Source organism: Phaseolus vulgaris, chromosome 10, assembly GCF_051622355.1.
Source record: "Phaseolus vulgaris cultivar YP4 chromosome 10, ASM5162235v1, whole genome shotgun sequence".
NCBI classification, from domain to species: domain Eukaryota; kingdom Viridiplantae; phylum Streptophyta; class Magnoliopsida; order Fabales; family Fabaceae; genus Phaseolus; species Phaseolus vulgaris.
Genome location: NC_143507.1, coordinates 45,473,950 through 45,500,479, shown reverse-complemented (window position 1 = coordinate 45,500,479; position 26,530 = coordinate 45,473,950). Strand labels below are relative to the sequence as shown.

General features: G+C 33.7%; 4 protein-coding genes across 7 annotated transcripts; all 4 read right to left on the bottom strand.

Annotated features, from left to right (window-relative positions):
• Positions 1–741: 741 nt before the first annotated feature.
• Positions 742–5,349, bottom strand: DWF5 (Ergosterol biosynthesis ERG4/ERG24 family). The gene is made up of 13 exons (XM_068623507.1): positions 4,950–5,349; positions 4,644–4,866; positions 4,508–4,563; positions 3,953–4,055; positions 3,801–3,866; positions 3,368–3,481; positions 2,965–3,091; positions 2,618–2,718; positions 2,317–2,442; positions 2,126–2,190; positions 1,694–1,775; positions 1,534–1,616; positions 742–1,039 (listed from the first exon to the last, which is right to left on the bottom strand). Exons 1-13 carry the CDS (start codon positions 5,069–5,071, stop codon positions 973–975), a joined length of 1,335 nt encoding a protein of 444 aa, XP_068479608.1. The 5' UTR covers positions 5,072–5,349; the 3' UTR covers positions 742–972.
• A 1,107-nt stretch (positions 5,350–6,456) lies between these two features.
• LOC137818356 (uncharacterized) lies at positions 6,457–7,118 on the bottom strand. Its single transcript, XM_090296425.1, has 2 exons — positions 6,810–7,118; positions 6,457–6,722 (listed from the first exon to the last, which is right to left on the bottom strand). The coding sequence occupies exons 1-2, from the start codon at positions 7,046–7,048 to the stop codon at positions 6,539–6,541; spliced, it is 423 nt and encodes a 140-aa protein (XP_090152551.1). The 5' UTR covers positions 7,049–7,118; the 3' UTR covers positions 6,457–6,538.
• Positions 7,119–8,067: 949 nt separating this feature from the next.
• Positions 8,068–14,329, bottom strand: LOC137818355 (protein SHOU4). Of its 4 annotated transcripts, none has more exons than XR_016516289.1 (6): positions 13,870–14,210; positions 12,076–13,029; positions 11,651–11,806; positions 9,649–10,002; positions 8,647–8,858; positions 8,068–8,539 (listed from the first exon to the last, which is right to left on the bottom strand). XR_016516289.1 is itself a non-coding variant. In XM_068621721.2 (5 exons), exons 2-5 carry the CDS (start codon positions 12,949–12,951, stop codon positions 8,347–8,349), a joined length of 1,437 nt encoding a protein of 478 aa, XP_068477822.1. In that variant the 5' UTR covers positions 12,952–13,029; positions 13,870–14,329; the 3' UTR covers positions 8,068–8,346. The 4 variants fall into 4 exon arrangements, 2 of the variants coding, with proteins under 2 accessions (XP_068477822.1, XP_068477824.1); XR_016516290.1 differs by having other exon boundaries at positions 13,500–14,077; XM_068621721.2 differs by lacking the exon at positions 9,649–10,002 and having other exon boundaries at positions 13,870–14,329.
• Positions 14,330–18,095: 3,766 nt separating this feature from the next.
• Positions 18,096–19,054, bottom strand: LOC137819607 (ylmG homolog protein 1-1, chloroplastic). The gene is made up of 2 exons (XM_068623505.2): positions 18,371–19,054; positions 18,096–18,292 (listed from the first exon to the last, which is right to left on the bottom strand). The coding sequence occupies exon 1, from the start codon at positions 18,992–18,994 to the stop codon at positions 18,380–18,382; it is 615 nt and encodes a 204-aa protein (XP_068479606.2). The 5' UTR covers positions 18,995–19,054; the 3' UTR covers positions 18,096–18,292; positions 18,371–18,379.
• Between the last annotated feature and the right edge of the window lie 7,476 nt (positions 19,055–26,530).

Below are 26,530 nucleotides of genomic sequence, written 5' to 3'. Positions count from 1 at the left end.
AAATCTTATAAATATTTTTTAATAAAATTAAATTTTATTGTATATGATTAAATACAACTTAAAATTCACTTTCCTAATATAATTTCAGAACTTCTAAAAAATTATTTAAACCTGGCCACTTAAATAAAAATACATACGAATTATATCATAATTAATTAATTAAAAATACAGTCAAATTGTATTATACAATGAAAATAAAAGCTTGAAGCAATAAAATGGTGCTTGTGCTTGTTAAAGCAAACTTGCAAATAATTATCCAGTGTTTGGTTCCATAGCATAAGGATTGAGGGAAACAGATTTTCGATTGACGTTACATTTTAAAATTTATAAGTTTTTGTCGTAAAATCCCTTATAGGTTTCAGATACAAGAGAGGAAGATTCACACGAAAAAAAACATAAGACATATCTGTTATATAATCTTACATGCACTTGGTCCACTTCCCCTTCCTTTTGGTTTGGGTCATATCAATCCCTTTACAACAAAGTTGTCACGAGTGTGTTCTATTAAATTGTTAATTTGATGTTTAGTTCTTGAACTCTTTCGTATTGTTACATTGCATTTGCATACCTACCTCAGGGATTTCAGCTTGTGATTGAAGAGCTCAGAAATTTCAAGCTTCCAGCCTGAAGGTTGGTTCACCAATGTTTACCTGGCTTTGTTCGTTGTCCCTGCTTATACCTGATGACTTTGGATTATGAAACTTGATATGTGAAGGAAGAAAACAGATATTGAAAGTATGCTACAGGAACAGAATAAAACTTCAAATTGCATCCCAAAATCAAGTTCCGACAATAGCTTAAAAATTCTGGTTCAATAATTAATAGTCCTCAGAGAAAGTGTACTCTAACATGCATCTTAAGGAGGCACCAAGCAAAGGCTGTAAACAATAGAAGGCAACAGATGGCGTCCTTAGTTTTCACATGGCATAAAAGCCAACTGGGGCCAGACAATCTGTCTTCAATAATCATTCTTCAGTATATTCCTGGAATTATTCTGTAAGGTACCTTGTCGCAATATAGTTTCCAGTACTTGCCATACCTGCATGCAATGAATTTTTTTAACTTCATTTGCAATGGTGCTGATCCAGAAGAACGACAGAATGTTCCAATTTCAGTCTAAGTAAATGAAAAGTTTACTTGAGTTCCATTATTAATAAAATATTGGTTTTGAAGAACCATTCATTTTATTCTTTATAATTGTGCTGCTTTTATGGAAACAAATTGCTAGCAATTAGGGGTAGAAACGATTTTATAAATTTGTTTCTTTTGCCAAAACTACCACTTCATGTTGAGTTGTGCTCAAGATTCTTTTGCTTTTTATATTGTGATTTGCTAGCACACTTATGAAACAGTCTAATTCCACTGGGCTACCGGTCTGTTGATTTCATAATGCCAAACAAATCATGCCTATGTATCCCACCCCATTAAGTTGTAGCTAAAACATAACATAGTTCAGGCTAAAGAGGGTGTTCGGGAAACAAAATCATACAAGAGGTAACATCAACAGATAGAATCATTGAACTGAACGCTTACTTGGATCTGCATCGATCATCATCACGTTTTGCTCGATCAAAGAGAAGGATGGTAAGAAATATCACGTAGAAGTAAGGCAAAAACTACAAGGGAAAACAAAAAACTGAGCTCAACATTCTCTCCAAAATTCAACTTGTACAAAGAAGAAAGACGCCCTTACATGATTAAAAAGAGCTGGGACTGTCCAGAAGAAAGCTGCCAGTATTTCAGGGACATAATGAAAATGACGAGATAATCCCCACCTGCAGGTACCAACGTAAAAGAGAAATGTTAGTTTTTCCAAGACAAAGGTGTATTTTTTTTATACACGGGCATTGTTTATTCTGAAAAAAGAAGAGTACTCTACTAAAAGACACGAGTTACAGAAATTAAAAGCCCCTCACGGTTAACAAATAACACTCAATTGTAAACTATCAAAATCCACTTTTTATAGAATTAGGACCTATTAAATCAATTGCCATCTCCTAAAAAAAACTCAAATGTCCATAATCATGCCCAACAAATGTTGAACATAAACCCTTCAATCAGGGAGAGAATGAAGGTATGGTCTCACTTCTCAGTAATCATACAGAAATTTTAAGTGAAAACATACCATCCTGCGGTTAAAAGAAGGCTTCTTTTAGTTTCCCCGGTAGTAGTGGTATACGAGGCCTCTATCTGCAAAAGTATTCATTATGTCTTAGCTTATATAATCCTATTGCTAAATGTGTAAGCATTCTCTGACACATTCTATAGAAAATAGAGTCCAAATTAAATTTACACAGCATATACTAGGTACTACACCTTTGAAGGAGCTTTTCCCCAGACCGTGCTTTTTCCATTTGTCCTACGAAATTCTTGCCTTTGCCTGTCACAGTCATAGTTGATGAATATGCAAAGAATGCCAGCCAATAAAATTGAGAGCGCTAGCTGGAAGACAAAAATGGAATTTTTCAGAAAAATCAGAAATGATAAAGAATAAAGATAAGAAAAACTCTGCTGGCAACTCCACTAGTTAACTCAGCTCTAACTAACTTCACATCTCGTTACCCCGCATCCATTGGACTACAACATATAAGCATCAGAAACAGGATGGAGATGGTACCTCAATGCCGAGATTTACAGGATGGTTGACAAGGTACATTCCAGGAGATGTATACACAGATGGAACCCACACCAAGCAACCCCAGCAAATATAAAATCCAGCTGCAAGATTAAAGTGCTATAAGATTAAGCGATACAATCAACAAGTTTAAAAAGCAACACGTATAGTGAATTTAGCAATAAGATATACTTTTAATAACCTATGAAATCTAACGATGTAAATTTTTTTCTAATCAGAAAAGGCCTTTAAATAGATACGTGTGAACCTAGCTTCAAAAGTACAAAATAAGAGAACAAAAGAAGAGAGCAGGTATGTCCAACAGAAACAAGAATAGGGCAAGTGTGAACCTCGATCATGTGCAATATCCATTGTGTTCCAATATCCAGCTTCCCACCAAAAAAACTTGGTAACATATACTAGCATTAATGCAGTATTTACGAGCATTGAGTCAGATACTTTTCCATTTTCTTCATACTGTTTATACAAGAATACAAAATTATAGAATTAAACCAAGGCAAGAAACATCACAAGATATATTTATAAAACAAATTCATGTTCTGGATTCATCTAGTACTGTATCCATCACACATCCTACTCATGGTTGTGATAAGTTGGTGCCACCACGGCAACTAAGGAAGTCCAACCGGACAGTACAATCACCAAACCTGCAGCTGCTATAAGCAGCAGACACAGCTTGGTATTTAATTGACTTCAATATTTATGCAAAGAATAAATATTATGAGACCCAACCTGCTTTATACAGTAGGTCAATGCAAGAACCGCCCATGACATCATTCCAAATCTGCAGTTCGTGAAAACTTTTATGTCAAAGTATTTTCCAATGCGCGGATAGAGTTCCATCCCCTGCAAGAACAACAAGACATTAGAATGCCATTATTTACAAAAAGGGTGAACTTAATCCTTAATGTAAAACAGCCCAAGTGACCAGATTTTTCTCAAGCAATTTATCCTTATGTCAAAAAAAGCGGAAATTACAATCACAAAACATAGATACAATCCTACAATAAGAGTTTCAAAAGATCAATTGTAGCATCGCACACGAGCACAATTTCAGTGAGACTAGACGAAAAATTGTGATTTTTCTATAAGAAATAAATAGACATCAAAGAAGATAATTGGTATAAAACTGTTTAGCCAAAGTAAAGGGCAGAGATTAGTTTACCCAGTAAAAATCAATGATTATGTTTCCACTTGAGCCAGAATCTGTGGAAGATGGTGCCAAAAGACCCTAGCATACATAACAAAAATCAGAAAATCCATTTCGAATTAATAGGTAACAGATAGTTTGTAATTTGTGCTATATTTCAGCCTCACTTTTATGTACAATAAAATACAGAAGACAAAGCTCCCGAAGATGAGTGCTGAATATATTTCTCCCAAATGATCATAAACAATTGTAGGGTTGAATATCCCAAACCTGAAAAGTGCATAAAAAAATGACATGTGGCTCGTCACTGAAAAAGCAAGAAACAAAAACACCCTGCTCTGCAGAAAAAGCTTGCAAAAGAGGAAGTAACAGACAGTCATCTTATTCAACTCAATTTCTGATGGTTTTATTATCCTACAACAGCACAGAAACAAATCTACGTTAATGAAGCTGAGATATTCTCAAAAGGAAAGTACCACTTTCCCCCTTTCTGTTCAACCCAACATATCCCATGGGCATTATTAGTAACTGAAAATTCCATCCTTAGTTAATCCGAATAGCATGTCTACAAATTTCTATTATCGGTGACTGACTACTCGCTATTGTGCAAAAATTGAATGTGACTACTACTGAGATGCATTTTTGGAAAGATAACAGAGAATATTGAAGATGCAGAGATACAATAATAGCAGAAAGAGAACGTTGAGGCGTAAAAGTCTCACCACCAAAGGGCAATATAAGTAATCAAGGTGACTAAATACGCTGCCACACCGTTTGCCTGGAGAATGGAAAACGAAGAGTGGTTAGTGAAAAAAGGTAAAAGCAAAGGATTTGACAGATGAAGAGGGGTGTGTTAACCTTGTAGACTGGTCGATGACCAGTTGGAGAAATGGGGCCATAAACGGTTTTGGCGGGCAGAAGGAGCTGAAGCGCCGCTTCAAAGACAGCGTAGACGACAATGATTTTGCACGCCGTAGCAGTTGGTCTGGGCCATATATGGAGGAAGCCCTGCACCCCATTCTGCTTCAAATAATTCCACGTCTGAGCAACAGATCCGTCAGCAGAAGTCATGGTGTACCATCTGCATGCATCATTCAGATCAGATTTCAAATCCAGAGTAATAACAAGAATGGCGAATTGAAAACGGATTAGGGTTCAACTCACAGGAGAATGACAAATGGAGGACAGAGCGTGAGAAGAGAAATCATGGAAGCATAAGTGACAAGCGGCGAATGCACGGTGTCACTGTTGGCGGACTTCGACTTCTCCATCGTCTTCTTCTTCATCTTCTTCTTCTTCTTCTTCTCTCTCTCTCTGCAAATTCTCTCAGATCAAGGAATCACTGGTTCGGACTCAGACGACCATGCCATATATCTATCACTCAGAGTCCACTCCACTTTCCATTATCAATCCATCCTATCCGCCCAATCCCATCTCCATTCTGATCCCAACCGTTCATTACTTTTCTCCCCTAAGGAAATTTAATTAACGCTCTAATTTTTTTGTCAAGATCCATAGAGATGGTTTACTATAACCTTAGGAAGAATTCTCTTTTAAATGGTATATCCTTTAGATGGTATGTGAGTGTATGTTCGTGTTAGACACAAAATATCACACAAAATATCAATACTACTTAGACACCGATATTCGTATAATACTTTTCGAACTATTACACTATTCGTATAATACTCTTTTCGAACTATTAAACCGATATTCGTATAATACTTTTCGAACTATTAGATACTCATACTCGTATAACACTTCGACATTCATACAACACTTCTCAAAATATTTGATACCGATATTCTTACAACACTTCTCAGATATTTATAATGTGTCTATGTTAGACACATGTATCAAACATCGATGCTCGTATAGACATACGTATTAGACACCGACATTCGTACAATACTTCTTAAAATATTGGATACAAATATTCGTACAACACTTCTCGGATACAAATATTCGTACAACACTTCTTGGATATTTATGATGTGTCCATATCAGACACATGTATCAAACATCGACGCTCGTATAGACATACGTATTGAATATCGACATTCGTACAACACTACTCATACAACACTCTTCGGATATTTATAATGTGTTCATGTCAAACACATGTATTAAACACCAACACTCTTACTACGAAGACATCACATTTATATATGACACCGTCAAATACATATTAGTAAAATGTCTAATTTAAAAAATGTTTATTAAATTTTTAACAATTCTAACACCATTTTAATATAATTTTATATATTAATTTTCTAAAAATTCAAATAAAATTTTTAATTCAAAAAATATTTATTAATTTTTTTAAAATCATTTTAATACAATTTTATATATTAGTATTTTAAAAACTCAAACATCTTTATACTAATTCATAATTATATAATATATAATTATATATATAATAAATATGTATCCTAAATATATTTTAAAGATTATACTATATATATTTTTTAAAGATTATACTACATATATTTTAAAGATTATAAACATGTGAGTGTAGGTGACACATAGGTTTTTCAAGTTCAACTTTTAAAGTAATTATCTGTCTTTCTCCGATCTAGTTTTAATATTTAAGTATAAAAAATCATTTAAAAAGTTCAGAAGCTTAGTGATATTTGTTGTATTAATTAATCTTGTAATTAAAGATGTGAGATGAACATAAAAGATGTGAATCTTATTATCACTTAATCAGTATCATAAACAGCAAGAAAGAGTGGTTACAAATATTTGTAAGATCAAAGTTCGTGGTGTGTTTTGGATTCTGTGTCAGATTGAGAGTGAGAAGGAGAGAAGGTGTTCTTGACATTGTGCAGGGTTTGAGCTGCTGATTTTGCTGCATCCTCCAAGCTGTTTCCCAAAGCTTCTTTGGCCTTCTCCCCTGCTCCACTCACGCCTTCTTCTTTCTCCTCTCTTCTAAAACTTTTCAAATATCACACCATAAATAACTGATTCATGGTCACACAAATTAATGAACAAAGTATCATCTATGCCAATGCCAATTCTTACTCTATATTTGGAGGAAACAGATGGAGATATGCTTGATTCAGAAGGTGTTTAAGCATCTTGTACCAACCAGATTGAGAAATAGTCGAAGGAGAAAGAAGTCCCACATAGGCAGAATAAGCGGTTCTTAGTCTCTGCCACTCCCACAAGGATGCTTTTGTCTCATGCTCTTCATCATCTGCATTAGCAGTGCAGACACAGAAGCAGACCATAATCAACAACACTAACACTTCAAACTTCATTCTTAGACTTCTCCTTCACTGGATCCGTGTTAGCTTATGTACACATTCACTGTTGTGTATGTGTCACACCACAAACTACCACTACTCAACACGTTGCTCCTTTTCTCTCTTACTCACCCTTCTCTTCACGACACGTTTCACTTGCCTTTTTCCCTCTTCTAATTCTTTTTAGGAAAATGATTCTTTTGATAACCGTGAGTGAGAGAGATGTATACAATTCTTTCTTTCCTGATATGATGAATTTAAATATAAATTGTTCTGGTATACCAATATAGTCCAATGACAGTTTATATACTTCAACTCACCGAACGTCTTTTAAGAACAAAATCGTAATGGAGCATGGAACACTGACCTCAAAAGCGAACAATACCTCAGACATGGACGTTGTCCGTAGGGACAAAAATTGTGTCTCAAACCCTTCAACTATGGGAATCCACTCGGACTGGGACGATGTTATCTCTTGGACTTTATTTTCTAACCATATATGTAATTTAAAACATCTTTACTAGCATCTTCATTGTTAAATAAAATAATATTACCTATTATTGGCTTCTGTAATCCATTAACATCTTAACTATTATGGGAACACACCATTACAATTTGCTATTTAATTGCATTGGATGCCTATTGCAGGTCTCTAAAAAGTATGACAGACCAAACATGTACTGAAAATTACCAATACCGTGTGATTTTACTCATAGGTACCACTTACATTCTTCAATAATTTTTCCTGATAAATTCATTTGGAAGATGGCAAACCATGCAACCTCTAGAATTCTTTTAAGTTTTAAGTCTCCATATTCAGTTTCGAATGGAGGATAGTGAAAGAAAAATGTGATATAATACACTTGAACAAGTTTCACCAGTAGGCAAATTTATAGCAAGATAAGTCATATGATTTCAGCAAATAAAGCCATTTTGGCCATTGGCTATATTCCACCTTTTATCCGCAGTTCAGCATCAGCTAATTCACAAATCGTGTATGATAGATTCCCTTGACAGTTTCAAACAACAGAGTCTTTCTGAATACACAAAACTTCTCACTATATGAAACCATGTCCATTAAAAAGTATAAAATCCTTCGGAAAAATAGAAGAAGAATAATTTCCATTAGCTATACAACAAACTAGGAGTTGAGTGTGGAGGAAAAAAGAAATCACCATATCAATGGCAGAATCATCACACTTACCAACAACGCGTATATGCTTACAAAATACAAACAACCACCACCACCACCATCATTTCGGACATGGGAAGACATTAAAGAAGAATACCTAGGAGGTTACCATAGAGGATGACTACACTGGAATGACATCAATCTTTGACGTATCTTCACATCTCAAAACAATACCCTCAAGGCTTGCTGGAAATATACATTTGGCCCATTGGCATCCGGTGGTCAAAGGCTCAGGTGGAGGGACAATCATAAGCACATTGTCATTTCTTTGAACCACTCCCATTACACTAACTGTGCTACCTTCTTTGATGTACCTACAAAAAGATCAGTGACAGTGACATAAGAACATCCTTCCCATCTTGAGTTATCCCAACTTTATTTTCTAGAAGCATTTTTGCAATCAACAAGATAAGGTAGTTACCCTTCTTTTAATTGCATGATACGATCATCGCTAGAAAGTTTTCTCTCTCCCAACCATCGAAGAAAGTCAGGAGACATGTCTTTATTGGCTGGATTAACATCAATAACAATGGAATCATCAACATAAGGAGTCACCCTTGCACCATAGCCTGTTTTAACCAATGCTCTCAAGCCAGATTGGAAATCAGAGATGTAGAAGTCCACCACATGCCTCTGCATTGAATAAAATGCAAGGCAAATGAATATAAACTTTTAAGTTTCACATGTTATCCTGCAAAATTCAAAAATACACGGTAGCACCCAGTACAGTCTAGCCACATTTGGGTGAGGAGCTTGCAAGGATAAAAACTTTTCTAAAACATACTTGCAGACATTTTTCTTTGTGAAAAAGATCATACAGTTTAACGTTTGGTCCTCTCAAGAATATAATTAGTATTTGCCACCCAACATGAAATTCTTGTTCCCCCAACATATGAAAACAGTTCAAACAAGGTGATAGTGGAAAGCTTAAGTCAACTAGATTAAAATCCAATCCACATAGGCACACACACAATACTAGTATCACACGAGCATGAAGATATACCTATAAGAGTAAGAATATTCTTAGTAGTCAAAGTGCAGAATTTCGTCATCAAAAGCCTACACCACCATATTTCTCAATTAAAAGCAAGTACATTCAGTGTCAGAAGTGAAACTAACGGAAGAACTTCTTTTTATGTCACTTACGGGTAATATTTATATTTCTTCTGGCTTCAAAAGAAGGCTAGATAGAACTATAGAAAAATAATAAACATAACAAAGCCTTTTACTTTCAATAACTTCAAATAGATTCTGCAAGAAGCTCCTATAAACCAAAATTTTCAGCATCCTTTCAGTTAGAGCTCAATGGAAGAGTTGTGTATCTCATTGGATTCACCAATATTTGATGATTATAATGGAGCATTAATTTGTTAGCACTCTATGTTGATAATTTTATTACAATGTAAATAAGTTAGGTTCAAACCTTAGGTAAAGTTCTTTAGGTGCTCGTTGTGTTGTTCCCTTGTTAGAATATAACATGTACATTATTTTCACTCATCAATGCCCATCTCCTCTTCCCTCTTCTTTCTCATTGCTTCCATTCCAACTCTTTTTGAAAGTGCTTTGGAGTTTGAGACCAAGCCCAACACCATAATCTTAAGGCTTAAGCAACTGAATTCTCACCCTGTTTCACCTGCTCTCAAGCCTGGCTGATTCCCTTGGCAATAATAGGAGCCATAGGCTTTAATCATTCCTGTATTGGAGAACTAGTCAAAGACTATCATTTGTGTTATTGTCTTCATCAATCATTAGTTGCATCTCCATCCTTTTCTGGTTCCTAATTAGAATGTACCATCGTCATTGTTGCTAGAGTAAATGGCCATATTCATCACAGTTATCAATCCCAGTTAACGGCACGAAGTGGTCAACTCTATGCTATAGCAAAATGGTGGAAAGCAAGATGGCCTCTATTTTAAATATATACTATAAACTACATAACATGTACCACATATAAATACTCAAAACCAAAAAAGAAATCCATGATAAATAAGTCACAGTTTACACGCAATCACCATCAATGTAAGAGTAATAAGAAGATAGGAATGAAGTCAAATAATGAAAGATGACAATGAAATTAATAGAAAACAGAAACAGAACACATTAGAAAAAATTAGGAGATATAAAGTGAGGAATCTGAAGGAAAAAGGAACAGGACACCAACACAAAAAGGGAACACGGACCTGATAAGTGTGAATGACCAGATATCAAAACAAAAGTGATTTTTGGGTGAATGAACAGGGAAGGGTTTTGAACCCTATATTTTTCTGAATCAAAAAAATGCATTAAAATTTTAACCCAAAACAAAAACCACAAAATTTCTCAAAGGTGAAAAAATGGTTTGAAGCCCATCTTAGTAATGTTGCTACAGTGCGAGAAATACCACTATTTCGACCACAATGATTATTGCAACTGAGGTCTCTGGCACTTGAATTGTATGACCGAACCCAATCACTACTTTGCTATAGCAATGCCAAATCCCACTATTGGCTACTATGCTTCTGATCAATCTATATAAGAACAAACATTTTTCTTTGTTGAGGGCATTACTCTAAGAATGATTTTATATTACATAATAGTAACAGATATAAGAGATTGGTCAAAAAGTGTTGGAAAGTCACTTGATTGCAGTAAATCCTAACCAAGCTTAGTTGCAGACTCTTTGGTCTGCCTTGATTGCATTGCCACACTCCAAACCCATAGCCCTGGGCATGAGGGGTCTTAGACAGCCGACTTACCACGGTTACCCCTAGTCCACCTTATTTGCAGCCACTGTGGGCTGTGTTAATTGCAGTCTTGAAAAGGTATTTTAGTTTCACATTGCCTTGAGACATGGTTTAAATAATGGTTATAAAGCTGAGGAAGTTCTCTCCTTTTCAATTCATTTTTTAGGGGTTGAGTTTGGCCATAAGTTCAAATTCTAAGTACAATTACTTTATGGTTACCCATCCAAACATCCCTTTTGCAGGGAAGGTGGTTAGTGAATTCTTGCATTTCGTATATGAAAGTCATTCAAGCTGTTGTGATTGCTATCGTAAAGTATGTCAAACATTCACCTAGAAAAAGCTTATACATGAAGATAAAAAACATACACGGATAATAACATAAATTATTTCTTTGAGAATTGTGTACTCATTAGGGATAATATGATAGCCAGGAAGAATAAGAAACAAAGTGTGGTCACAAGATCAAGTGAAACAGTCAGTACTAATTAAAATAGTATCCATTCAGTATTTTTGTTGTGATTATTCTATAATCAACATACGGTTCAGTAAATGCCTCTGTTTCTCTCTCAACAGTTCATGTATATTCAATTGGAAAACACTATCTAACTCACTTCCATGGTAAATTCAAATAAAGAAATCCTGAATATTTTATCAAATTTGAAATTTTGGCAATCTGAAGACAGAACAGATTAATGCAATTACCTCAGCAGATCTAAGTCCCCATGTAAAACGACGATGTTTCGGGTTTGCTGCTTTCGAATCCCATCCTCTATATTCATACAAGCTTGTGGATGTATAAACACATCTAGGAACTTTGTGAAAGGAGGACTCTAGAGGAACATTACCGCAGGTAACCACCTTCAAAAGGTAGAATTAATTACGGACTATTTCTCTCGGTTAGGCACGTATAACAACATAGGCAATATGACATGTGACATGAGCGAACCATTCAATTCACTGATGTATGTCGCATAAAAGCAATATACACCAAGCAACAGATGAAGAATTAAATAATTAAAGCATGGGTGGTTAGGTGTGCATGTGTGTGTTTGCAAGACTGTGTTTTTCCCATGGTTATTCACTTCATTGACTGTATTATACATGGACATAGATTCTAAGTTACATACCCCAGAAACCTTCACAAATTGCCCATTCTTGGCAGTTCTAAGCTCTGCATCAGGATAACGGGAAATGAAACCAACAATGGCTTTCCTTCCAAAACAACTATTCCAAGTGAATAATGCAGCAACCGCAGCAAAAAGAACTACAACAACAATGAGGAGTATGGCATTGCGAACAGCTCCAAGAATAAAACCCCCAGCAATGAATCCCATTACAAAAATCAGAATCACGGACCACAATATCGGCTTTGGGAAGTTCCTCTTGAAGGAAAATTCATCATCTAGGCTGAGAGTGGTTACAGCAGGATTCTGGGCTGCAAAAGAGGTATGTGATTTCATTGATCCTGTAGAATCTAATGGACCAGACACTTTCCTTGGAGCCCCAGATGAATTTAGTGGGCCAGATGTGATAAGACCAGTTGTAGGAAGAACTGGAGGAATTGGACCAGAGTTTTGGCGTGTAACTCCTCCAGATTGAGGGCCAGAAGACTTCTTAACTGGTTCCCCATGTTTATTCAACGGACCAGAATTGGTCTTTTTCATTGAGGCTGAAGCAGACATGCCTCCAGCAGATACATTACCAGATGTAATATAAACAGAACGAGCTGCAGCATTTTGCATTATAGGTCCAGAGTGTGAAGCAGCACCTGCAAATGATCCTGTCCTTGAAGGAGCATTATTTATTGGACCAGACTTTCTAGATTTAGAACCATCCATGGGAATATCAAACATTTTCCCTAATTCTCCTGACTTCTTGATGTCACCACCAGTATAGGGCATTGCAACTGAGCTCATTGTCGGAGTCTTTTCTTTTGGCTGCTCAGGCCGGCCTGATACATACAGGCCATTACTGAGCTGATGAGATGGGAATCTTGAACCCATCAGACCTTTTCAAAGCAGTGCAAAAGAGGCCTATTTGAGAAACAGTACCAGTTTGTTGAAGCTGTACTCAAAGTAAAACTGCAAAACAGTGGAATGGAAGAGACGATTGAAATGGAATTTTAGCCTTCATTCAATACTCTAATGGATAGATCATCCATATTTATCTAAAGAGAAAGCAGCCAAAAAACATTATTATAGAAAAGCCCAATGAAGTAAACACGTATTGTTTCCTCAGCTGATAATTGAGAGTAGTCATAATGAGTTAGAGATACCAGATTAAAAGTGCAAACAAAGGGAATGGAAATGCAATGCAGTGCTATCTGGAAAAGAATGATCGAATAAAAGTTAAAAGAGTAAATTGGTTTGGATTCATTAGGCAAAAAGAAGCACAGAGAAGAGAAGAGTATTAATGAAATTAGAAAATGTAAAAAGACAGGTGTGAGTGAATTGAGCATGTGGACAAAGCAATGCGAGTGAATCCAAAGTAAGTGAATATTAAAGATATTTGGTTGATCCATTGGAAGAAAAAACACACTAAGAACATTGACCTGGGGCAGTGAAGAGTGGGTACATCTGGTTCTTCTCAATGGGAATTCCAACAAATTCCAGTGAGGGTGTTAGTGGAAGTGAACAGGAGCAGTTACTCTATGAAGTGGGGTGAAGCAGGAATGGTGAAAAAGGAAAATTGAAGATGGGGTGAGTGGATCTAGAGGAAGAAGAAACAGACGGGGTGATGGATCTCCCTCAAAATGCAAACTTGGGGAGATCCATGGATTGGAGTTGGAGAAGAAAAGTGAGGTGTTATTGCAGGGAGGAAAAGAAGGATGAGAAAGAGAGAAATGGGAAATGGGTGTGGAAGGGAAACCCCATTGAAGAGCAGAGCAGGGATGAATGCAATGGGAGAAGATCTGTGAGTACCTGAAGATGGAGGAAGATGGAAGATGAAAGATTGAAGATTTAGCAGAATGAAAGAGAATGGTGAGATCCCATCTTCATAGAATTGCAGTAGCCATCTCTCACACTTCACACTTGAAATCAAAATCTTCACTTTCTCTTTCTCTCTCTCTCTTTTTGCTTCTTCTCTCTGTTGTTACTGTTATTGTTGAAAGTTAAAAACTGTGTCTTCAACCACTGGTAGGTTGTCTCGTCCCGCAAAAACCACCAAACTAAGCAACGTATAATTTATTTATTTATTTAATTCCAAAATATCATTATTAACTCATCAAACACACACATGGCCACTCTACTCTCTCTGCTTTTCTTATTCTAATCTTTTCCAACATTATTAATTCATGTTACTCTCAAACCAAACCAAACCAAAAACCTGTACTTTTCTCAGTTTTGTTGTGTCAATCTATTATCGTCACACATATTTCTTAAATCAATATTCGAGATAAGAGACGTATTAGATATCGATATTCGTAAAACAGATAAAGTGTTTAAATAAAAAAATATTTATAAAATTTATGATAATTTTAATATAATTTTTATATTATTTTAAAAATAAAAAATATATTATGATTATAAAAAATAATTAATAAATCAAACAGAAAAAACATCTCTATGTTAAAATAAATATTAAAAAAATTGAAACATATTTATATATATATATATATAATTTTATTTGTCAATTTATATAATTTATAATTATATAATTATAAATTTGTGTTTTTATATTTTACATTTTAAAAAATATATGTATATCTGTCTCGATATCCGTATCATATATCTATTATACATACGTTACTTATCAATATTTCAAAACTATTTTTTTGCGTTATCAATTAAAGCGTTTGAACCAATTCAAAAGAAACAAATAGTTTTTAATATAATTATACAAATATATTAAAATTCACAAATATTTGTTTCCAAATATGTTGTTGAATTTTACTTCATCCTCAACTTTTGCCCATATGTTCATAACAATGAATGACTGATTTATGACTATAACTTTTTCATAATTTAATAACACAACCAATTTTTATTAAAATTACATTTAAACTCGATACAACTTTAGACAAAAATAAAATAAAATAAAATCATATAATTCCATTTTAGCCTTTATTTGTTCTCACGTAATTACAAAATAAAGTTCAAACTTTTAAATTACAATGCACAATTTAAAGAATAAGATTTCCACTTTTTTCATAAGCCATATTACAATCAACAAAGGGAAAATACATCTTAGTCCTTTAAATTATCATTCTTTAAAATTTATATATGCGTTTTATCTTCTTAGATTGCCTTCTTTTATGTTTTTTTGTAAATTATTTTAAAATATCTATAACTAAAAACACAATATTGTATCATAATGTAAATTATTTATTGTAGATATAAAATGTAATGTATATATTTAAAAACAATTTTATAAATAAGTATTTATATGAGGAATGTGGGAAATAAAATATAAGTTACTATCTCACATTTTGCAAACAGAGAATTACACTTTGCAATATAAATAAGGTTAATAAATAAGAATTACACTTACTGATGAAATCTTTAGGGCAAATTCTTCATGAAACATGTCAATTTTAACCGCATCCTATCATCTTTCAAAATTTCTAAAATTATCCTCTGTTTCAAATTTAAAAATTTAAAACTTAAAAAATATAAATCAAAAATTAAAATTTTATATTGAAAAAGAAATCCAAAATCCAAAAATACATTTCAGAAAAAGAAATCGGAACACAAAATATGAAAATCTATTTTAGTAAAGAATTTTCAAAATTCAAAAATGTGTTTCAAAAATCAACTCAAAATCTGAAAATACATTTTGAATAAAAATTTCCAAAATTAAAAAATATATTCTAAAAATTTAAATCCAAAAAATATATTAAAAAAAAGTTTTAGAAGTATTTTTTATATACTCTCCATACATTTTAGGTCATTCTCCTTTCAATTTAAGGTCATTTTCGTCATTTTACTGAGATTTTTTTGTCAATTTAATGGAGTATGGAGCAGGAAGAATTTGGCAATCTTTAGCCATCTTCAAACCCGTGAGATTTGTACAATTTAACCCATTAAATTTGGCTTAGAAATTGAATTATTTGTTCAAGATCTTGAGCTGTAGAAAGAATAATACGAAAATTTGGCCTAGTTGGAATATAGTGAGAAGTGAATCAGTTCTTGCACATTAAAATATTAAGTGAACATTATCTGCAGTTATTGGTAATACACACCAACTGTAGTGCAAGTACATATGATCTGTATGGCATGGCATTACATGTGCACAAATCCTCAACATAAATGCCTACTTTACTTGGTTTAACACAAGCTCAGTCACTTTCCTTCACATTTATTCTAATATAATGTGATTCTGAAGGTACTTAATTAATTAGGTGTTTCTATAATCCAAAGATTAAGTTAGTTGTTTGCGTATCTCTAAAGATACCAGTTCTTTTATTCTCAACACATATCATTTGGTTTGTTGTTAACAGTGGGAGCAGATGCTTTTAATTGTTTAAATTAAGTTTACTTTCTTGCAAGTTACCACTAAAATTTAACATTGTCCCATCATTAAGCGAAATGGAAAAGTATTTCAGGCATTGCTTGTAGAAAGGTGTTTCTAAAATTTAAAGGTAGATGCTACTTCACATCCATTCAACGGGTGATCCTAATACTAAAAAACAAGTAAACAAAATAGCTCACCAAAAACAGTGATGGGTAGTGGAAAAACACTGATTTATATTGAAAAGATTTTGAAGGAAAGTAACCAGATACATTACCATGCACTGCAGCAGTGAAGAATAATAAAGATTTTGAAATCTTGCTGGCTTGTCGATTGTCACACAATTTCAAAAGTCATGAAATTTCAATACAAAGGAGATTTAAATCCAAACGCAAGGACCTCATTTGATGTATATCACAAATCTTACCTGATTGTATGAGAAATGACTTCAGCTGTTGTCACTGCTGCAATATCTGAACATGTCGCTATTGTAATATCTAAATATCACATATCAAATTATAAAAAAAAATATCATAAATACAACCACTTGAAAATTTAAATATTTTTAATACACTTTAACTGAAAAGATAAGCTAAGCTTGTATAGAATGATGGATGTGTTATCATAACTTTGAATGAGTTTGATTATATTTGTATGGGCGGGTTAAGTCAGCCGTCCAACCTTGAGAAGTAGTCTAACCCAAAAAAAATTGATTTTTTAAAGGTTTACTTATTACCATGCACAATTTTTATGTTTGGACCCTATACTTAGACACTGTCTTAGTACCTCCCTAATTCCATTTTGATATTTGCTGTTATGCGTGTCATAACTCCCATTAAGTAAAATCACAAATTTATAGTGATAGTTTGTAGTAATTTATCAAAAAATTGTGACAATTTTACACACAAATTCTATTTTGTAACAGCTTTACTTTAATAGAGTGGAAGACACATTTAGCCACTTATCTGCAGAGTATCAAAACAGAACTAAAGATACATCTCTAAGGAGTACAAATCATATAGTTTCAACACAAAGGGGCCAAAATGTAAAGATAACATGAAAAGGCACCATATCTTATTTAATATACAGAGAGAGGAATGAAGTTACCATAATCTTGAAGAGCATACTACAAGAGGAGAGGAGAAACTTTAGAAAGAATTAAAATACACACAATACACGCAGACAAGATGTGTCAAACTTTATAAAATAACACATTTAATTCCTATTTGCATCTGCCAAACAGATGCATGTATCTTCTTATATGTTGCATCCAAACACAGTTAATAACATTAAATTTTACCAGTCCAAACATGGTGTCGGAAATTCAGATAAAATAGACAAGTTATAGTGGTTTTTTAAAACTTTGATAAGATTAATGTAGCGATATACTTGTTTGAAAAACTAATATGTTGTGTAACCGATCACCAACATCAGGCAGCAATTAAGTGCCTCGCTGCATCTGCAAACTAGAGAACCAAATTTCAGGAGAAAAGAAAATCAGAGGTCATTTTATTTTGTACTTTCGTTTTTGGCCCCAAAGAAAAGAAAGTGACAGTGTACCTGAAAGCTTGACAAGTTAAGTTAAGGAATGATGAAGATGAAGCGGTTAGTGGAAGCATATCAGATAGTTGTTATCTGGTTAGTTAGAGAGGGCTATCGGATTAGTTGGAGGGTGCATAAACAAGTACGAATGATATGAACAGGAAAATTTCCACGGAAGTAATATTGAAATAGTTGGTAACTCAAAATAGAGTCTATTTGAAAATGAAAAACAACAACCTTAACCACATGCACAAAACCGAGTATAGACTGTAAGTAACCCTAATGGCGATGGTTTGGTTCATATGAAGAAGATGCGATGCGATGCGAGCTGAAGCGAAGCATGGCATGGTCCTGTAAGAGGAGATAGTGAGATTGGTATTGAAAGTAGAATTCAGAGGGGAGAGAGAGAGAGATAGAGAGAGAGAGTACCTGTGGAGATCAGATAGCGGTTTGGAGAATGGAGCCGAGAGTGCCCAAAACGGCGAAAGCGAGAAGAGGACTAACGTCGAGGGTGTCAAAAACGGGGGGAATGATGTTGCGGAAGAGGTTGAGATAGGGATCGCAGAGGTCACGGATTGCGGACAGAGGCTGCCGTTCCCACGGGATGTTGGGGAACCAACTCAGCAAAACCCTAACCATCAAAACGCCGCTGTATATGTCCAGCCACTTCCCCAGCCCCGCCGCCACAACCGTCAGCGGCGTGTTCAGCGCGCCGCTCGGCCGGGCCCGCACGGCAGCGAAGAACAGCGGTCCAATCGTGGACACGGCGTTGCCGCTTATGCCGGACCAATTCCCCACGGGAACCGACTTGGCAACCAAAACGGCCAATCCCATGAGCGTGGTGAGCGTGCGAGTGCTTCCCCGCAGAAGATCGGAGAGGGTTTCTGTGGAGGCGATAACGGGTGGCGGTGGTCCATTGCAATGGCACTTGACGCAGAGAGGTTGAGGTTGGGATCTGAGGTTGAAGGAAGAAGACGAAGGAGCGGTGCGCGAGAAGAAGGTGTGAAAGCGTAAGGCGTGCGAAGGCACAGCCACTGAGGAGGCCATGGCCATCTTCAGATAGAGCTCAAGAGACACAGAAGTTAGGGATTTGGTTAAGGAAATTATTCCCAATATACATTTTTTTTATATAAATAAACTATTATTTTCAAAACTCACTTTCCATTTTTATATATTTTTTACTTTTATTTTATCCCTCCATCGCTGTACTCAGATAAATTAATTCATTTTCATTTTTTTTTATAGAATCTTTTATTTTTTTTCTTATTTTTATACGAATTTTTAATTCCTCGTATTTATTTTCCGATGATTAGATGAATAACATTTATAGATTTAAAAAAATAAATTAAAATAACACATGTAGTAGAATACTCAAAATAATTTAAGTAACGCATAAATAGTTCAGATAATTAGTTTCTTGTAATACTGGAGCTAAAAGTGATGATTTCAGTTTTAAAGGAACCAAAAATAAAATAAAAAATTAGGGATTAAAATTAAAAGTCACTTATTTTGTAAAGAAGTAGTAAAAATATATTTATGTTTTACTAAATTTTCAATTCAAAATAATATGTCCGCATTTACCGCTCATTTTTAAGTTTATTATTTAGCTCCTCCGCATAGCACATTGGTGGTAAGAAAGACATAAAATGTATCTTGCAGTAAAAAATAATATATTATTTCGTAACAATCGGTATAATATAATTTTTTTTACTCAGAATAATCTATATTACATCGGTTAAGCCATTTAACTGATGTAATATATGACCCATATTAAAAATAATAATTTTTTTTTTCATGAAGAGTATATGGTCATAAACGACACATAAGTAACCACTTACAGACACACGGATAACCAGTTTTGCATGCGTCACATAAGTAACCACTTACAGACACCAGTTTTGCGTGTGCCAGTATATGTGAAGGAATTTGTGGCTGGATAACCAGTTCTAGTAGGATTATTACACCGATTAAGCCATTTAACCGGTGTAATATATTTTTTTTTTTACTCAGAACAACCCATATTACACACCGGTTAAACCATTTAACTAGTGCGATATATGACCCATATTCAGAAGACATAGAAGGTTGTTCCGATTGACGGTGGTGTTGGACCAGAGAGAGTTCTAAGAGTTGTGTGGATTTGTTTCGATGTCGACCAGTTCCGCGCATCGTCCACGACAGCGACCGCACGCGATTATTATTGTTAATGTCGGAGTTGTTCCCGATACGCTGTCATGTCGAGGGTGTCACCACCGACCTCAGTGTCACCACCAACCTCCCAATTCCAACAGTGTCGCATTCCTCTGCATTGAGAAAGTTCAACTTCTCACATCGTTTTCAAACCCTACGTTCTCCCCCTTTCTATCTCCCGAAGCCAAATCACCATCATGACATTTACAACAATGTCTTTGCCACATCACCCACCGTTTGCAGCGTCAAGAGTGTGTAACTTGACAGAAGGTGTTAACAAAAACGTTTTCTTTTTTGTTTCTCTATAGTCAAAATATAAAAATATAAAAGAGAAAAGGGAGTGGATGTAACTGTAAAAACTATTAAGATTTTATAATTCAAAAAAATTTAGATTTTAAATTTTAAATTTAACACTGAACATTGAAAATGAAAATTCAAAATTTAAAAATTAAAATTCAAAATTTATATTTCAAAATTTAAAATTTAAAATTGAAAAATAAAACTGAAAATTGAAAATTTTAAAAATAATATATTATGTTTTTTTTAATTATCATTGAAAAGAAATATATTTCAAAATTTAAAATTTAAAATTGAAAATTGAAAAATGAAAAATAAAACTGAAAATTTTAAATTTTAAAAATAATATATTATGTTTTTTTAATTATCATTGAAAAGAAATATATTTTCAATCTAAAGTTTAATCTACCTCTACACGTTTGTGGTCGTTGTTATTTCCTCTGGTGTTCTTCCAAGGCACTTTCATTCAACGCATACACTACTTTCTATGTAATTGGACTGAAACTTAGACTTAATGAAGTTGCATGAATATTAGTAATACTTTCTCTAGTGTGTTAACATGTGTGTATTACTACCGTTTGAATCATATCTTTTGTGTAGATCAAATGTAATAATTTAAAGTATATTTATTCATGTATAAACTGTATTATTTTTTTTTGTATATAATGGAAATGATGTGAAGTGTTTTTTTTACTTTATTTTAATTTTTTGTTGATAAAAAATTGTATTATTAAAATGAAATTGTTAAGAATATTTTCTTCGTAAAGGTATAATTTGTTTATATATTCAAAAGAAAAATGTTAACTCAGGCTTTCTAAAAGACCATAAAAAATATTCAACATTCACATTTTTTAGTATAGATAAAATTTAATATTAAGACGGGTTTTTTTTTAGCTGATTTTAATTTAGAAAGAAAAGTATTTGGATTTTTTTTATTCTATAAAATGTTTAATCATTTTTTAATACCATTGCTTATGTCATTAGTTTAAAAGATATTGTTCTAGGTTAACGACATTACCGACTAGTAAACTGACACTAGTCACCTAATGGTGCTTATATCTTAGATGAAAAGTTACAAGATTTTTAATCATCATTTCTACTGTAAAACACTCACCATAATAACATTTTTGTGTTTTCTCTTTGGTTGATTCTCAAATTGTATCACCAACTATACCAAATTGATATGACTACTACGATTTGTGTGCGCATCAGCACATAGTGTAACAAATATCACCATTATAAAGAATCAAATGCACTTATAATTATTAATGAGTATCAACAATCGAAGATCATGATAAAGTCAAATACAAATAGAATACATTAAATTAATTATAATAGAAATTATTAAATTTATAATTAATAATTAATGTTTTATCCAATAATACTGTATTTTTCAGCTTCAAAATGCACTTTTCTTACATTAAAAGAGGTTAATCCAATAATTTGTCATATAATATTCATACTTTGAAATAGTGACTGACATTTAGTATTATTCTCGGCATCACCTGTAGAAGAGGTGCTCCTATATATACTTATATTCACATAATTCATCCTTTACAAATCTTTCTATTCCTTTCCTCTCTCACTTGTATGTCGATTCGTACACCACGGGCTCCTACACCACCACCGGCAAAAATGGAATGTACTTGCAGGGGTGGTGGCGGCCCAAAACGCATTGAAGAAGAGGAATAACATTCTTTTACTCCTCGTTACCACGAGCTTGATCATGATTCTGAATTTGAAGATTACGAAGATCAAGACGGTCTTAATGAAAAAGTCCGTGGAGGGAGGAAGAGAAAGAATCGTCGCCGTCGCCGCGGTGGCCGTACCCGCCGAAATTGAGGTTGGATTAATTATTTAAAAAATTATACTTTTCAAATGTTTTTATGATTATAACAATATAAGAAATATAAGAAAATTGTATATAAGAAGAAATAAGATGTTTTTATGTGTGTTTACATCACTTATATACTAATATAGAGAGACTTTCTCTCTCCAAATTACAATTTAATTAGGCAAGAATCCATTCATCATGAAATTCTATCATTATTAAATTAATTGCATATAATTAGGTACAATATCGTACAATATTACATACAATAATTGCATATATTTTGAGAATTATTTTTTTTAATAAAGAAGAACCTAATGAATATGTTGAAGAACATTCTTCTCCTCATTACCACCAGATTGATTATGATTAGAATATAATCTAGACGGTCCTAATGAAGATAGCATAAAAGTGTGTGGAGGGAGGAAGAGTAAGAGTTGCCGTCGCGGTGTCTGTGACCGTGGAAGTTGAGGTTGGTTGAATTATCTAAAAAAATTCTACCTTTCAAATATTTCTTGACATTCTTTTAACATTCTTTTATATTAAATTCTTTTCTAGGTTGGGTTTGACAAGACTGTTGCGTGGGGATGATGAACTATAAAAAACAGTAAAAACAACCGTATAAAAAATAATTTATTAATAAATAATTAACACTAGTTGGATACCTTCATAGACATACTAACATTGACTGGAGTAGTTTTAATTTTCTAATTAGCTCTTATTTTACTTTAAATTATACTACATCAATAAAACATCTCTTATCAAAATTTTACCACACATGTTAAATACTTATATTCACCATAACTCTTTCTTTACAAATCATTCTACTCTTCTTCCTTCACTTTGTACGTGGATTCCTACACCACCGACTCCTATAACATTGACAAAAATGGAAGGCACTTGCAGGGTGATAGCAGCCCAAAACGGATTGAAGAATAGAAAAATATAAGAAAATTGTACGTGAGAAGAAAGAAGATGTTTACATCACTTCTTTATGTATAGAAAATATATATTAATGTAGGGAGACTTTCTCTCTCCAAATTACAATCTAATTAGGCATGGATCCATTCATCATAAGATTTTGTCATTATTAAATTAATTGCATATAATTGGGTACAATATTACATACAATAATTGCGTATAATTTGATAATTATTATTTCATTAATAAAGAACCTAATGAATATAAGAACATTTTTCTTCTCCTCATTACCACTAGATTGATTATGGTTCTGATTTTGAAGAATATGAAGATCAAGACGATCCTAGAAGATACATAAAAGTCCGTGGAGGGAGGAAGAGAAAGAGTCGTTGCCGCCGCCGCGGTGGTCATGGTCGTGGCCGCCGAAGTTGAGGTTGGTTGAATTATTTAAAAAAGTTCTAAGTTTCAAATATTTCTTAACATTCTTTTATATTAAATTATATTCTAGGTTGGGTTTGACAAGACTGTTGCGTGGGATGATGAACTGCAACATCTTTTGAGAGAAAAATGAAGTGGGGCAATTGTAGCTTTTTTTCTTGTATTTACTTCGATAACACGAACCAATTTTTCATTGGACTCAAGAACGTTGAAACAGACAAATTCTTTCGTATTCAAATTCTTAAAACATATGTACTTTACTGTGGTTCATTCTCAATTTTTGGAATCCAATTTTTTCTCCATTATTTTTCAAATCATTGCCATATTCGTTATTATTCAAACTCATCCTCCATTGATCTTATTTTTATACATTTTACAAATTCAGGTGCATTGTGACGAGTAGGAGAAGAAAGTTGGTTTGAGGGAGGTTCAGGTGCATTGTGACGAGTAGGAAAAGAAAGTTAGTATGATGGAGGTTCAAGTGCATTGTGATGAGTAGAAGAATAAGGTTGATCAAGTGAATGTTGGATAGGAGTGGGTAAGTCAATGTCAATAGTGGGCAAAATACCTTGTAATGAAGGTGAGGATTGTGTCTGGGACTGTTGCCAAAATGGGAAAACACTTTCATGGAAGATGACATCCCGACTTGTAAAAAAAGTGTATGCATCTGTATCAAATAATTTGTATGCTTTTTGATTGAGAGGATATGCACTGTTGAGCGTGCGGATCAAATTTTTGCTTAGGTGAAAGAACAGTTGCATAACATAGCCAACCAAAAGTTTTTAAGTGAAGAAGTGAAGGTGAGCGATTATATAGGTGATGGAGATCCCAAAAGGTGATTTATTTTTTAGTAAAAGTGTTGGCAAGCGATTAATGATATATGTGGCGGTTAAAACGCATTCTCCAAAATTCTAATGGTAAATGTGACTGAAATAAGAGGGCTCGTGTTGTGTTTAAAATGTAAAATGTGTCTATGTTTTCGTTTTACTACACTCTCAAGGAATGTCAAACAAGTGCGTTGACATTCAATACTTTTTTTTGAGAAAAAAAAATTACGCATAGAAATAAATTACAATCCGTTGTTAACACGGATGGTTTTAATAGATGCCTGAAATTGATTTTGTCCAAAAGTAATGAATGATTGTAAGAGATCTCATACTTGTGATTCGTAAGAAATAACCAAGTAAATTTATTATAGTCATCAACTATAGTGAGAGAAAAACGTTTTCTAAAATGAGTTGAGGTTTTATAAGGATTCCAAATGTCACAATGCAATAGATTAAATGGGGAATGAGATTTTATTGTGCTTAAAGGAAAGGGTAGCCTTGTCTTGTCTGTTTAGCTTTGGGACAAAGACTACAATTATTATGAATGAGAATGAGATTTTTAATGATAAGGATAGGTAGTAAGGAGATGCAAGTGGTAGACACGCCGGAGAAGGATGTTTGAGGCGCTTATGCCATAAATCAGGGTCAGTCGAAATTTGAGATGCGTGGACTTGGTTTGGAAGAGGGGACATGTAGTATAAGCCTGCGTGTTGTTTACCCGAGTCAATCATCCTCTCCGTAGCCAAGTCCTGCAAAACGCAACCATGTGGAGCAAAAATGACAACAATTTAGTGAACTGATTATCTTACCAACGGACATGAGATTTAAATTAAAAGAAGGAAAGCAAAGAAATTTAATTGTGCCCATAGATGAGATGAGCGCAGTTAAGCCTGTGGGCAGATTAACATTTGGAATAAATGATGATGAAGTGTGTGTGAAAAATTGTGAATCAGATGCAAAATGATTGGTTGCTCCGCTATCCAAAATTTATGGTTTTGTAAAAGCAGAATTAATAGACGAGTTATGGGCAAGCAGACTTGTAGCGCTAACAAACGTGTCACTTTTACCGTTATTGTTGAGCGAGTTTGCCAATTGCTGAATTTGCTCGGCGGTGAAGCCTTTCGTTACTGTGTCTTCTTTGCCTGACATGATTTCTTATTTAACGGATAAAAATGGAGAGATTGTCAGAGTACACCAAAATCGGTGCTCTGATACCATATAAGAAAATTGTCTGAGATGTTTTATTCTCTTATGTGTGATGTGTGTGTTTACATCACTTCATACTCTGACCCCATTTCATCTTTCTCTCAGATGTTGCAGCTTATTGTCATCATCACGCGACCAGTCTACCTCTATCTTCTCAAACCCAACCTAACATGAAGAAAAAAAATCTTTGATATATCAAATAATGTAAAAATAATGTAGCTTTTGTTTCATTGCTATACCAAGATTATTTTATTTATGTTTTCATTTTCCTAGTATTTGCTTCCGTAATAGTGATAACACCAATATGGGTCAGAATCAAGAGTTACATGTATAAAACCAATTTTTCATTCGACACATGAACGTTGAATCAGAAGTTTGTTCAGTTTCTCCTTTTATGTTCAGTCTCTCAAAGGTCATTTTTTTAAAGAATGTAAAGAAATATTTATTAGGGAGGTAATATGTTTGGTTAGGTTTCTTTCCTATGTTGCAAGGCCTAAACATGCAGGTAAAGTCCCTGGTTAAGATGTTACATAGGTACATGATGAAGACAGAGATTCTAAAAATATTTAACTGGTTATGTAGGTAGTTGAATATGATATTTATATGTAATTGGACTGAAACTTAGACTTAATGAAGATGCACGAATATTAGTAATACTTTCTCTAGTGTGTCAACATGTGTGTATTACTACCGTTTGAATCAGATGTTTTGTGTAGATCGAATGTAATAATTTAAAGTGTATTTATTTATGTATAAACTGTATTATTTTTTGTATATAATGGAAATGATGTGAAGTGTTTTTTTTACTTTATTTTAATTTTTTGTTGATAAAAAAATTGTATTATTAAAATGAAATTGTTAAGAATATTTTCTTCATAA